The sequence below is a fragment of the Medicago truncatula genome, chromosome 3, assembly GCF_003473485.1.
Source record: "Medicago truncatula cultivar Jemalong A17 chromosome 3, MtrunA17r5.0-ANR, whole genome shotgun sequence".
NCBI lineage: Eukaryota > Viridiplantae > Streptophyta > Magnoliopsida > Fabales > Fabaceae > Medicago > Medicago truncatula.
In genome coordinates, this window is record NC_053044.1 from 53,385,518 (window position 1) to 53,400,239 (window position 14,722).

The 14,722-nt window shown below is 36.0% G+C and overlaps 1 protein-coding gene across 2 annotated transcripts; it reads right to left on the reverse strand.

The window, feature by feature from the left end:
- Positions 1-63: 63 nt before the first annotated feature.
- On the reverse strand, positions 64-14,703 carry LOC11429977 (protein TIC236, chloroplastic). Of its 2 annotated transcripts, none has more exons than XM_039831895.1 (23): positions 13,144-14,703; positions 12,100-12,298; positions 11,936-11,995; positions 11,541-11,645; positions 11,049-11,189; positions 9,974-10,036; positions 9,456-9,686; positions 9,126-9,209; positions 8,413-8,570; positions 7,679-8,198; positions 6,957-7,127; positions 6,754-6,813; positions 6,327-6,449; positions 5,437-5,712; positions 5,124-5,189; positions 4,806-4,937; positions 3,888-4,709; positions 3,522-3,802; positions 3,130-3,386; positions 2,029-2,261; positions 1,623-1,796; positions 923-1,195; positions 64-496 (listed from the first exon to the last, which is right to left on the reverse strand). In XM_039831895.1, exons 1-23 carry the CDS (start codon positions 14,586-14,588, stop codon positions 356-358), a joined length of 6,015 nt encoding a protein of 2,004 aa, XP_039687829.1. In that variant the 5' UTR covers positions 14,589-14,703; the 3' UTR covers positions 64-355. The 2 variants fall into 2 exon arrangements, with proteins under 2 accessions (XP_039687829.1, XP_003603476.2); XM_003603428.4 differs by having other exon boundaries at positions 2,029-2,270.
- Positions 14,704-14,722: the final 19 nt, after the last annotated feature.

A 14,722-nucleotide genomic window follows, 5' to 3' on the forward strand; every position in this document is an offset into this window, starting at 1 on the left:
TGTAGATAAAATCCCTCTTTTTACATAGTCATAGTTGCTCTAATCATGTCACCAATAAATACCTAAAAGCTTGAACTTGAACTTGAACTTGAACTTGAACTGAAGGTATACAAATGAGAAATTTATACTTGTAGTCGATCTATCATTCTGTCTAATATTGCTATACTTTCTTTCAACTTTCTTTCATCAATATAAAAAAGTAAGAACGCCTTTGAATTCAGCAGCTATCCTATTAACAAGCTCAATCTGAGCAGAAGAAAATAATATGAATCTATTTACTTTTTACACACACCTTTTCTTTTAAAGTAAAGGTGCAAGTTTTACATACCTAAACCTAAGGCAACAGCAACAAGCCCTATACTGTAGCATAATATTCAAAAAATATGCATAGTAATGGAGAGGACTGTAGGCGTAGATGCAAGCGACTTGTGAGTTGATAGCTCAAGGACCATTGTGTTGCCATCTCTGACTCCTTCATTTGCCTAATGACTCTGGCCTGCAACAAAACAATTGATTTACCAATGAGTAACAGTAACAGTAGATATTATTTACTCAGCCAATTGACCATGTTTAATTTCCAATAAGTGGCGTATTGAGTAACCACTTGTGTTCCCTAACAGAACATTTTTATCAGGAATTCCTTTTATTTTGCTTTCCCCTCCATTATTTAACCATTATGATCAAAATATAGTTTTCATATCTATTACTTTATTTATGAAGAAATATTACTAATTTACTATTGTTATTGTCCCTGATGATACAATGTTAATTGACAAGAGAAGCCGGTTGACATCACCGACACTTCATATTGAATGTTTCCGGTGTCCGATACGTGTTGGTGTCCGACACCAATATGAGGATTAAGAACCTATTCCTGGGAAGAAGTAATACTTTGAAAGATGGACTAGTTTTATTGTGATACCTGAAGACGTTTCCCAAGCTGAACTTCAACATTTGTTCCAAATGTTAAATTATTGGCAAGAAACTCGAAAGTATCCAAAGTAGTACCAGCAGATTTGGAACTAGGAATCTGAGGTGAGTACACTATCCTCCACCTAGCCTTGCCAAGTTCACCCTTCCCTTCTATCCGTGGCATTAATTTTTCAAGAGTAGCTGTTGCAAGCTTCCCAAGGGCAAGCTGACCATCGCCTTTTAAAATGGATTCTGCTAATTGACTCTCTAATTTTCTGACAGCCTGCATAGTGAGAAAATCTGTTAAGACCATGCTGCCTGAAGATTGAATGACATAAGCATTGCCCTTTCTCAGATGAAACTATTGACTAACTTCCTAAATTAAAATTAATTAAGAGAAATATTTTGATTCAGCAGCAAATGGAGGTTTTATGCAACCTTAGCACAGTGCATCTGTTAAGATGGCCATCCAATGATCAATTGGTAGATGTCTTCACTAAACCTTTGAGAGGTTCTCAAATTAGTTATATATATATTGGTGCATATGATATATTATGATCTTTGTATTTATTGTATAGGCATATCATATCATGTAATAGGGGTATTATCCTCTATATTTGTTTTTGTATTTATTTCCTTTAGTTGGACACAGACCAAAGTTTTGACCTCGAAGTTTATCAAGCAAGATAATAGATAGTAGTATCTTTTACCTCATTTGGTGAAAGTGAAGGTGTATCTTGTTCCACACTGCCCTGCCAATTGCTAGCCCGTCCTTGAATCTTATATTGGCACTGAGATCCAACCAAGGCTATATCTAGCATTGGATCTAGTCCATACTCAGGCTCAAACTTTGCAATATTCAGATGTTCCTGTTTTAACCTCACCTGCATTTGAAATGGATTTTATCAACATGATCAATGCCAAGCCAACATAGAACTAGCCTAGGAGTTTCTTTTAAAGCAAAATAGAAAGAAAAAACATCCCTATACAAACACTACTCCCAACTAGGTTGGCATCATTGCCTGTACCATCATCTGTAGCATACCAAATTATTATTCAGAAAAGTAAATAGAATACAAAGAAAACATGGGGGCATAAACCAAACCCTTCACAAACCTGTGTTGCAAGTAGCTCAACTTCACCGTTGTCGAATACCAATATGCCCTTAGGTGTTATACATTTGGGATGGGTGAGACCATTCAACTCGAGCTCTCCACTAACAGTAAATATAAGAATCAGAGGATACACTATCTTCAATTCTGGCCCAAGCACAAGCTTCAAATCACTAAGGCGGGTTTCTATACTTGGTTTTATCAGCATTTTCTCCATGTCCTTGTCTACATGATTTGCTGCATTCACTGCCATGTTTTATTTTTCAGAAGAGATATCATAATATGCTTGTAGAGAAATATTTCTGAAAAATATAACCTATTGAACTCAACTAAATGAGCAACAACATAAGCAAATTTATATGATCAAGTAATCAAATAATTGATCCTGGCACAACAAAAATAGTCGACAGTACTCTTCAGAGTAATTCTAATACTAATGGTTTGTTGCAGATTTTTATGCATGCAACAATCATTGATTGGACAGAATCCCATAATTTGTTTGCTAACTAACACTGCTTATCTGGGATAAAGTGGTCTTATTATTTCGTTTGGGATGCTTGGCTAGTTACTATTTTAGAATTTAGAAATATTTTTTTCGGCTATGCAGAGAGATAGGTGCTTTCAAAGATTGGTCATAGCCTGTACTTTCAAAATCACAAAATATGCTATTCAACTTTATTACATCATTTCCCTTTCAGGTTGATATCAAAGCTCCCTTAAAAGACTCTGCTTGTACATCATAACCTTAGTCACCTTCATTACAGGCCACCTTGGGCCCCTTCCAACACTTTCATTGTGCTTTATACTACCCTTAGAAGTATACACCACCCTTGACAAAAATTCTCCAAATTAGGAATTCCCATCTATTTGTTTTTGAGGTTGAATATGCACCAGTGAAGAAATGGAGAGGCAACTATAATGTTATTGAAAGGTGCGCTAGAGTTTTACATTTATAATCAACTTTTATAGTAGAGCATTGCAACAACAACAATCAAGCTTTATCCCACTAAGTGAGGTCGGCTACATGGACCAAACTTTTATAGTAGAGCATTCTTATAAGTAACAGGGAGAAGATCCAACACTAAATTGATATGTAAAGTATTACCAGAGCTAGAGGTTTGAGAAGATTTGGTCGTCAAAGAAGCATATCTTGAGCTAAAAAAATGGGAAATATATCTTGAAGCGAATGCTTGACTATCACCACCATCAGAAAGTGCAGATTGATTTGAAATAATTGTTTGACTATCACCATTGCCCCCATCGTGTGGCAAATATACTTCTCCATTACTAAGTTTAACGTTTCCAGAAATGATTGGTTGCAATACTGAACCAGTTATTTGCAACTGGGAGTCAACCTGGCCACTGACAAGTGTGATATTGAATAAGGATAATGTGTAAACAAAAATATAAATAAAAAGAAGAAAAATATTGCCAAAACTCAATAATATTTTTGATTCAATTATCATATCTACGTACACCAACAACTAAGAAAGCAACCTTAAAATATTTTTCGCATGCACTTCTAGAACATCGCACTTCAATTCAATTTTGTCATCAAGGGCTGCTTCACTAGTTCTGAGAGGAAGGTTCCCTTTTACAAGCAGTTTTCCTTTTCTGCCTAGCCTACTCTCCAGTGAGGTGATGGATAACCTGTTTGATTTCATGTAAACAGTACCACCAAAACCAGTTAGTGGCTTACGGAACACCGGTGAAGATATAGACGCCCTGTGAAACATTGCATAGCCATTAAGCAATGGTTGATCAACTGTGCCTCTCACCTATTAAATCAATACATGGAACAAGATTTATAGAAGTGAGTAAAATCAAATAATTAGATGAAAAAATTGTATCGACGACACCAACCTCAAGCATGACATGGGCATTTCCATGAAGCCAATTAGCATAAGGGGATAAAGCTGTTACTAGCATCATTCCCCCATCTTTTATATCGGCGTCCACTCTAACTTCTCCAACATCTAGAATTTGTGAATATAAACCTTCAAGGCTGTCTGCTAACCGAGTATTCCAAAATTCTTCATTTCTGTCTCGAAAAATGTGCTCGTTGCTTGCATCAACAGTGGTCCCTCTATTTTTATCCCTCACCCAATCAGGAACCAATGAAGCCTCACTCTTATCTAATTCTTCATCTTGTTGTAACATGCTACTTTGAACAAAAGTAACAGGAATGCTTCCCTGAATTAATACATGACCATTTTGGATTATAGGCTCAAATTTTGCATTGAATAGAAAACGGCCGGTTGTTGTTAGGGAAGCAACAACTTCTGCTAGCTCAAGATCAATTCCACCAATGGAACCATCGAGGAGCCTTATCTGCACATCACATTGTGGTTTTGTTAAGCTTCCTCTAAGATCTCCTTCCATGTGCAAGATACCCTTAATAGGTGCCAACGACGGCTCCAAAGAATGAACAACACCCGTTGCTGTAGATTCAACAAGCTGAGCAACAGTTGGGACCAGACTAACCGGAAAGTTTAAGACGGCAAAATGAAGGTTGGTTTTAGGTCCTAACAAAGTTCCATCAGCATGAACAGTTGCATTATCATTCTGGATAAAAAAATTCTCCAGGTGCATACCATTATCATTAGTGTAAGCACCAACTGCCAGGATACGTTGAGTTTTGTTGTCTTCCCACTCCCAATCCTCCCCATGAAGGTCAAATTTTGCCTAAAATGACATCAAAAAATAAAGTCAATCTTCTTCATTAAGTTGACAATTTATGCTAACTCCAAGTAAAAGTAATACAAAACAGTAAGTTTTTACCAGGGTGTCTCCATTCCCTCCACCACTTGCATCAAGAGAGCCATGCCAGCGACCTTTGATATCAAATAAGTCAGGCAGATTTAAATCTTCCAGAACAGCACCATGCGATGGAATATGATGCCCCCTTATTAACTGCAATTGAACACCATTACAGACAAAGAAACTTCAACGTTTGCAATGGATATCATTAGGATCATCAATATTACACATAAAAAATTAACGTGGCATAAACACTTATGGTTGTTAGCACAAATTAGATGAAACAAGTATTGTGGCTATTGAAAGGAAAATAAAGTTATAGTGATCCCTTGATATTACCTCGAGCAGTTGTTGAGAGCTTTTTGAATATAACCCCACCGACTGTAAACTTTGAATAAAAAAATCCTACGAACATGTAACATGGTGATATGCATAATTAATCAGCTTCATTTGCTTCAATAAATAAGAATACAGGATGAGCAACAAATTTTTAGGTGAAAGGATAACTCACAAGTGTTAAAGCATTTTTTAAAAGCAAAATTTAATTACAAACATATTTAAGCCATTAGACATGTATCATAATCAACCGATTACACTCCAAAATTTGAATATGATTAGATGAAACCACCGAAGATATAGAGTATAATACCACCTTTGATCTTGATAGAACACTCGGATCCGTGCTTCGAGAAAGAAGCCTTGCAAGAGGAAGCATCTCGGCAATCTCCGCTCGACATACTTCAAGTTTCATTCTCCACCTGCCCATCGAGGATATAACACTACTAAGATGCCCAGACATTAGCCTTTTCAAAATGCCTTCCTCTTTTCCATCATTAAGGTTGCGATCGCTGGATCCAGGCAATACATATTCACCTTGAAGTTCATAATGACTGTTGCTTTGTTCAAAGATAATTTTTTCAATAGTGATCTGAACAATAGCACATCAACAGACATTCAGTATAATATACAAAAGCCGATGTCATTACTATGGCCAAACATTGATTTCATATAATGGAATGGAAGTCAATGAACTGTTGTGAACTTGTGATTACTATAACAATGTTACGGTTCAGTACAGTAGACGTCAATGAAGAGTGAAAACCAGGATAATCAAACAAGCACCCATATTTTTTTTCAAGATTAAAGAGTCATTTCAATGATTCAATTATGAAAAGAATGAGATTCCTGGACTTATCACAACCTCGAGTGATAAATAAACCACACTTATATTTGGACACAATTTCGACACCGTATAAAATACACTCAGTTTCAGCGTGTTCAGATTCTGAAGAGAGAGAAAGAATTCATATAAAATCGGAAACCGTATATAATATGATAGGAATACGGTGTCTGATGTCAAATTCTGAAGTCCTAAAAAACATTTATGATAAATAAAATGTAAACAACTACAGAGTTTCTAACATCATATTCAAGTTCGACAATGGTCATGCTAAACATACTTCTATGTTGATACATAGGATAGCAATAGGTTGTAACTTAAATTCAGGTTCAAAGGTATATGTGACAGTACTAGTTACTCACAACATCTCCACTCCACTTAGCCGCCATATCTAGGGATTTACCAAGAACACCAATGAATTTTGGCTTAAGTACAGATAGGATTCCATGTCCTCTTCTTTTTTGAAGATTAAGCTCGACTTCAGCCTGAAAGAAAATACCAGCCAAAAAACAGCATATATTATTCCCCTTACACAACCATTATATAATGCCTCGACCAAGTCATAATTCAGGAAGAACTGAACAGAAAAGCAGAGTTGAAGAGATAAAAAGCAACAAAGTCGATGTAATGTCAAAATTCGCACACTGCGATGGGGCAAACCTTGTCTAATCTTCCCTAAGGTCAACCTCATTATGATCCAAGTGTGCATGGGAGGAGGGTGTAGATAAGGACAACAACGGCAGAAACACAATGGACTCAAATAGGAAATAGGTTAATATGATTGCTTACCCTCTGAATAGTTCCCCTGAGAGAAGCAAGCTCCAGGTCATCAAGTGGAAAATTGTGTATCTACGAGTACATTCCATGCAAGCAAAAAAATAGACTAATGTTTTTCAGTATTTTTCAATATTATCTTTTGGTTAAGTATGAATTGATCAAAAACTATTGCAGCCGAGAAACAAACATGGGACCCAGAATTTGAATAGGGCTACCTCCAAGCTAGCTGAATGACTTTGTTGGATACTGACATTGGCCCTCAATTGCCCCTTTTGAAGTGAAACAGACAACAGTTGTCCGCCATTAGTACCATCTTCATCACTGGACTGTAGTGGCTCATTAAACTCCACTTCAAGACTTTCATCAGGCCTACCAGAGGCATCCAACTGCATTCCAGAAAAAAAAGGAAGTTACGAAACAATTGTATATTTTTTGAATGGAAAATACTAGTAAATTAGTTGTTAGATTAGTTTTTCTTATTTGTCTAGGGAAGCTTGTAAGTTGTAACCAGGTTTACCATGTCAAACATCCCAAAATTGCTTTTCTTTCCTTTTCTTTGAGGTTACGTGAATAACAGGTTCATCCTTTGGGAAAATGGATTAATATTGAAAACTTGCAAAATGGGATTCTTGCAATAAATATTTCTGGTACAAAAAGAAGTTAAACAACTAACCATCTAACTGATTATGGTTAAGTCAATAAGTGATTGCATATTAACCGCTCTTGAACATTGTGAGTCAATTCAGAAGCTAAATCTCACGAACTAGAATAAAATTTAACAAAGATTTTCTTTTTTCACAATTATTAAATTCAAATTCTTTATTAGACTTCTTGTCCATGATTGTATTGCAATGAGTTACTGCCTAGCAGTCTGTTAAACAATTTCATAGCATCTCAAAACTGAACATTTTTTTGGGAAGAGAGTTTTATTCCTCACCTTGATACACTCGGGAGAAACTCTCAACAACCCAGAAAGCTGAGGTGCAAGCATCAGTTGATTCAGTTTGAGACCAGAGATTGAAACTTCACCAACGAGACAATCTGCACTTCCTTTCTCCAATATGTGTAGTTGTTGCCCATTCTTGTCAAAATTTTGTTCCATCATAGCGCAACTAGGTTCTATAAGCTTTCCTTGAAACTTCACTCTTCCGGTTGCTTTCAGAAGCATAGGTCTTGGAAAATCCAATGTATAAGTAGTAATCAAGCGGAAGAATTCAAACTCATGCATATGCAGATCAAACTCAATCCCATCAACAGTAAATGGAATGGCTTTTGGACAAAACTCTTCTCTTGTAAGAGAAATATCATCAGAATGAGATGTTGGAACTTTCATATACAAATCAAATGCAGCTGAAGCAGAATTAACCGTAACGAAATCATGCGAGATTATGACATCTCCTCTAGCATCACTAAAAGACCCTTCTGCCAAAGGTGCAGTCCAGTGTATATCAAGCATTCTGCATGGAATATAAAATGAGAAAACAATTTTGATAAAACAAATCACATTAGAGACGAGAAAGAATTATTGGTAAGACAACTTGAAGAGACAGCCATGGTGAGGAAGGAAAGGAATGCAAATGCAGATAATTTAATTGTATAATAAGCAAAAAATGTTGTCGATGCTTTATCAACTAAAACTATTTATCAAAACTGAAAAGGGGACTGACTTACGGTCTTGAAAGAGATCCCGAAACTTTTGTCTCTCCATGTAATACCCCTAGTTTGAATGGCATCAAACTATGATAATTATGAATGTAATTGAGCAAGATTTTTTCAATGGACAAATTTCCAGAAAAGTTAACATCTACTGCTGAATCATCCTCCTCACCCTGAGAACAAAATAGTATATATTAAAAGCATGGGTAGAGGGACAGACCCTAGAGAGAAATGTGGGGAAAGCAAACAATTCAGAAAAGATATTCATATTCTGGCATTTGGTGTGTAATTATCATTTATTGTGTCATTTAGTGGACCATAAAGCGGATAAGGAATAAATCAGCATCCTCAGCAAACAGATGACCAAAAATGCAAATATCTATTGATAAGAAGATATTAAAATACACCTTCCCGTAAAAGAATCATAAAGTCAAAGTGAATATGGTGTTTCAAAAAACTACATGAATATGCTAATGCTTCCATGAAGTCTCTCCCCTCCCCCCATTCCCAGATAATTGGAAAAGAAAAAAAAAAGGGTTGTAAAGTGAGTATAAACAATGATGATCCAGCATTAAATGACTATTTGCTTAAAAAAAACATTAAATGACTATGGTATGCTTCCATGTATTCTAGAAAACAGAAGGAAAAAAAATTAAATATTTTCTTCACAAAAGAATGCCATATCATGATTAAGTATTGAAAAAAGGCTTTGTTTACGGGCCATATACCTCCGGGCATATCCATGCAGTTCCAGCCCCTCTAATTTCACCACCATCCACAAGGATTGCCCTAATTCCATATAAATCGGCAACCTGTGCTATGCAGTGTAAGGGTTAACATAATATAATATCTTGGAGACTGAAAAACATAGAGGATTTAAGATAATGCTTGAATGAGTTGCACTCGGCATACTAAGGATTATATACACATCAAAGAATAGTTTAAAAGGTGATAGCAAATAAGAAGAAAGCATTTCCAAGAATACCAAGGTTTCAAATTTCAATCCTACTTGAAACTAGTTACTGATCCAACAAAATTTATTACTACTTTCAACTTACACAGTTATCAGCGTTGAAAGTAAAATTGGCAGATGCATATGAAATTGGTACGCGATCAAATGCTGCTAGCGCACCAGCCTCTTTACTTTTAGCAAGTGCTTCAGATGCTACAGTTGCAGGAGTGTCAACGAATAAAGAAGATAGCGTCCTAGAAACCATTCCAGTGCCCACAAATATAGGAGAGTCCAGGGGGCCTTGGCAGTTAAAAAGAGCAGTTACTGATCCTGCTAGCTGCAATCAATAAACCTTAGTTACTGAAATAGATATGAAAAACACAATGTTTGACATTGGATAAGTAAGTATCACACTCTTTTAGTAAGGATTCTGTAACGTGTATCAAGAAATGATGGTACTTCAAAAATATGAAAGAAATAATGAAGCAAATTGAAAGAATTCTATGGTAGTTTAGAAGGTAAGTTTGCATAAAACTCAATATTCCTGTTTTCAAAATTAACAAATACAAGATACAGAAAGAAAAGAAAAGATGGAAACGATCGGGTTACAAAACAATAACATACCGGGAATGAGAAAGATTTCATGTTGAAAGTTCGCATCAAGGAATTCACTTCAACACCATGTACCTGGAAATTTGATCAACAAAGTATTGTCAGAAAGGTAAAAAAACTAATTATCTTCTGTGAAATTCAGAGATGTGGAATATGTGCAATTTGGACTGAACGTTTACAACATTCTCTCATCGAACAGCTATATAAGCAATATCAACTTCGTTTTGCTCATATAGTGGACTGTCTTTACTTTGCATAACGGGACTCGTACAAAGGTCAGCTCTCAACAACATAAAATACTAGGACACAACAAGGGAGGTGGGTGAGTGCAATATAACCACACTCAATGGAATAGAATCGGATTCAATAAAAATAACATATAATTTTATAGGATATTTTATGATAGAATAAAAGGAAGTTTTCCATTTCGTTATTTGTCAGTGAACAACATGGTAAGGAGATTAGTTAACATTAAGTTGGCTGCTGGTTCCATCCAACAACTCCAAATTCAGGGGAGGAGAAAGAGAAAAAAAAAGAGGTGTGTTGTATGAAATGGAATAGATTCTGTTGAGCTCGATTCCACCTTATTTTAAATAATCCAAGTAACAACTAGTAATATCTTTCCATATCATCCATTCCATCAATATCAAGGTTTTATGACAGTTGGTTCCTTGACGTGGCATTCGTTGTGATTCTCGGTCATAGAGGCTCGGGGATCGCAACGGATTCAAAGCATCTGTTCACAAGTGCTCAAGAATTCAACCCTTGCTGCCACAAATCTTATATAATTTTAAATAAAACTTTCCTTACAAACTAAGGTGGGACCATGATAAGCCCAAAGGCTTTTCAATGAGCGGAACATCAGAGAATAACTTAAACCCAACTTCCCAACATATGTGATTTTTGACAGAATTGCATCTGGAAACAAGTCTACTGTGATTTGTGACTCCAATTTACAAAAGAACTTTCCGGTAGTGAAATATTATCTCTACCTTCCAAAAAAGTGATTTTGGAATTGCTTAACAAGTGCTTCCACAAATAAATAATTATACAATAAGTAAACAAACATAAACATGATTATAAGTACCTGGCACATAATATTTAATTCTCCTTTCTCAGGGTGAATGCCAAAATCTCCTGATGCTTCTAGAGGGATGCTGCCAAACCAGCCACATGCATTGTGTAAAAATATTCTTTGAACACGAAAACACAAACTTGCTGATATGTTCTGGAAAAACCAAACTATTTGATCACCTTGAAAGCTATTTAAATCATCTTTGAAAATGCTTATTTACGGCTTAACCTCTTTTGACAAAGGAAGGAAAATCAACATAGAATGTTTAACTTCATATGTAGATTTTCTAATATTTCATATGCATTATTTCTTTATGATAGAAAATTACCTAATGAATATAAAGCTCATTAGTCATGTGACACTTTTAATATAAGTATTGTTTGGTGAACAATAAAAATACAGTGCATAAGCAATGGCTCGGTTGCTTTTCTAGAGAATTACAAATGAAACATATCAAAAGGGGATTGCACAAAGCATTTTAATACTGAAATATGGAAAACATACAGTGAAACACGATGGAGCATCTAATAACTGGAAGTTCAATCCCGTCATATCAAGCTGGCCGTGAAGGTTTGGAAAAGTTTCACCCTTAGACATGCACAAGTGAACCTGTAGCACAAGAAAACAATATATCAAACAGATGAAGCAATATCAGTTATCAAGAATAACTGGCAAGTAGTGTCATGCTCATGCCATGATAATTATAACACTGTTTGAAGAAAGTTGATGTAACATGAGATCTACAAGGTTCCACGACCTAAGCCAAAAGCTATGGCAGGTGTTATTTACCAATCATTTTAGAATTCCACAAATAAACTTTCCCACTACTGAAGCTAAAAACAATCTTACCATGGTTACAAATAGATCATGAAAGTAAAGAACTTAGGTTAGAGAAGCACCTCACCACTTGCCCTCCCTTTAGACCATGTAACTGGAATGTCTAGGATCCTTTCAAATAGCTGCATAGCACTCAAGCCAGACATAAACTGTTTAAGCATCCCGTACAGGATATATGGCAAAATAGAAAGTTGAAAAAAATTTGGAACTTTAAGTTACTATATACCGGAACATAAAGATTGTCAACTTTCAAATTAGTATGCCATTTCTCCTCAGTAGTGTCAACAAAAATATTTGCGGACAACCAACCACCATCTTTGCATGTAACATCTGATCTCCACGGTTTACAATTTCCACTCATCTGTACATTCATATGGCTGTAGTTGTTATGAAACTTCACATGGCCATTGACATTCTCCATCTCCCTGAAAGTAAGACATATAGAACATATAAATTCATGCAGATTACCATTTTTCAAATAAGATTTCGGGTTCCAAATGTCGAACATAGAAGTATCTAACTACTTCTATCAAAAAAGAAGTATCTAATTAGTATTTACAAGTTACGACTACTATTACTTCACACCCCAGCCTTAGGATTAAACTCGATAATCAAAATGATTCTACTTTTAAAAAACAGATATTCACCTTCCATATTACAATCACTGTTGTCAACTGTGGATTGCGGAAAATAGCGGATTGCTAGAATTCCACTACGCATTAGCGCCATAGCACCACTATAGCAGCTATTTGACAACATTTTGTACGAAATCACGTATTGTGGAACAATAACGGTTTTTCCAAATTCTGCTATGCTCTAGCGGTATAGCGTTGCTATAGCTTCTTTTTAACAACACTGGTTACAAAATGAATATTAAGTACATTAGTTCAATTCATACCAAATTTAAAAATTCTACATCCATTTTCACAAATCCAATCCAAGATACACAATTGGATAAAACAGGAAAACATTCAACTATCCTAGCATGACAGGCCAAACTTCAGAATCTAGCAAATGCAGTAAAAGCGTGTGCAACTTAAGTAAGATATTGTGCAGTTAAACTAACAGAAATCACAACTTCATTTGTTATTTCAGGACTTGAAGTGAGAACTATGATACTAAATAACATTTTAGAATCTAAACTCATAGGCAGTTGAAGTTATGCGGTTTCAAATAAAAAGCGAAGGGAAAGAATAAAGACTTTGAAATATAATTTTGTTTCAGATTTCATATTCAGAATGATTAAGTAATAGGTGATAATAGTTCTCACCTAACTTCACTATCTCCATATGCAAGTAGCATCACAGTTGCCCCTCTGAAATGAACAGAATCCAACATAACGGGAAGAGTACTTGTGAGGTCTTCAGGCTGCAGAGCATCTACCCCATCTACATGTTCTGCAACAATATCGTTATCATCATCGCCATCGGCAACATATTCTGTAATTTTGTCAACATCATCGTTTACCAAATTTGTATCAAGATTTGTAGAACAAAAGCATTCAGAAGATGATGAAGGCTCTCCAGACTTTCCCTGTGATTGACCGCGAAAGTATGCACGTGCTGCCGATGCACTGCATTTGAGAATTCTTCTTTTGATGGCAACACCAGATGCAGCTATATCTCTCCTCTTCGACTTCCTCTTAAATTTGTGTTTCCAATGCCTTTTTATAACTCTAGACCAAAACTGAAGTCCTGGACCTGGAAATTTCACTCTAAATGGCTTTTCCAAATCAGCATGTTTCATATCATAATCAACACCCGAGTCTACACACTGATGATCATGTTTCCCTTCACTCATGCCGAAAAAGGAGCTTGAATCGGTTGCTCCTCTTGAATGACCTACATTCTCCTTTAAATCATCCCCTTTGGTGGAGTCGGAAACAAAGTAACCCAACTCTGCAGCTACCCTGGCTGCATAGTCTCGTTCTGCTGCCGATTGAACCGCGGCTTCCTCTCGTGCAAGTCTCCTTGTTCTAGTTCGATGGTCAATCCCTTCTTCAGTAGACAAGTGCCTCTTTGTACCACCTTCATTGTTTGGTATCCCTAACCAACTATAATCCTTCTTCTGCACAATCAATACACTTGGATGTGACAAAACTGCATCAACCACAACTTTTCCTCTCATCAAACTAGCAAAAGGATGAATATGAATCTTAACAATAGGAACCTCACCACAAGAAAATTCCTCCTTATGTGGCCCAAATGAACATGACTCCAATGTCAAACTCAATGGAGAGATTCTTCTAACCTTTCCAAACTGAAAATCACGCTGAATCTGCTCGCTGATTACCAAACAAACAGAAGGCAATAGTTTGGCTTCGACATAATCCTTAACTATATTACTTCCAAACCAAACCAACAGACACAAACCAGAGATAACAACAGTGTAAACACATACCCTCATCAAAAAAATCCCTTCTTTCCACAATGGAGTGAAGAAAGGAGAAAAGCGTGATTCTTCATTAGTACATTTCAACCTAGACCCACTTACGGAAACATGGTGTATCCTCAACAAGTTTACATTTTGACAACAAAAACTAAAAACTTGCCTTATTGGGCGTCCATGTTTCGCAGATACAGTGCACCACCTTTTGCTTTTCTGCAATAATCTTCTTCTCTCCAACAACTCCAAATGATTGTTACTATTGATAGTGATAGTGTTGTAAACTTTGAAAGAAGAATGAAGCTTGATTCCGAAGAAAGAGGTGTTCATTATCTTCTTCTCCTTCTCAGTTCCCTAACGAATTGCTACTGCATTTAGGAAACTGAGAATTTTAGAATCCATTCTGATGTCACTTTTGAGTGTGAAAAATGAGAACTTGTTTGTTTTGAAGAGATTCGAACTTG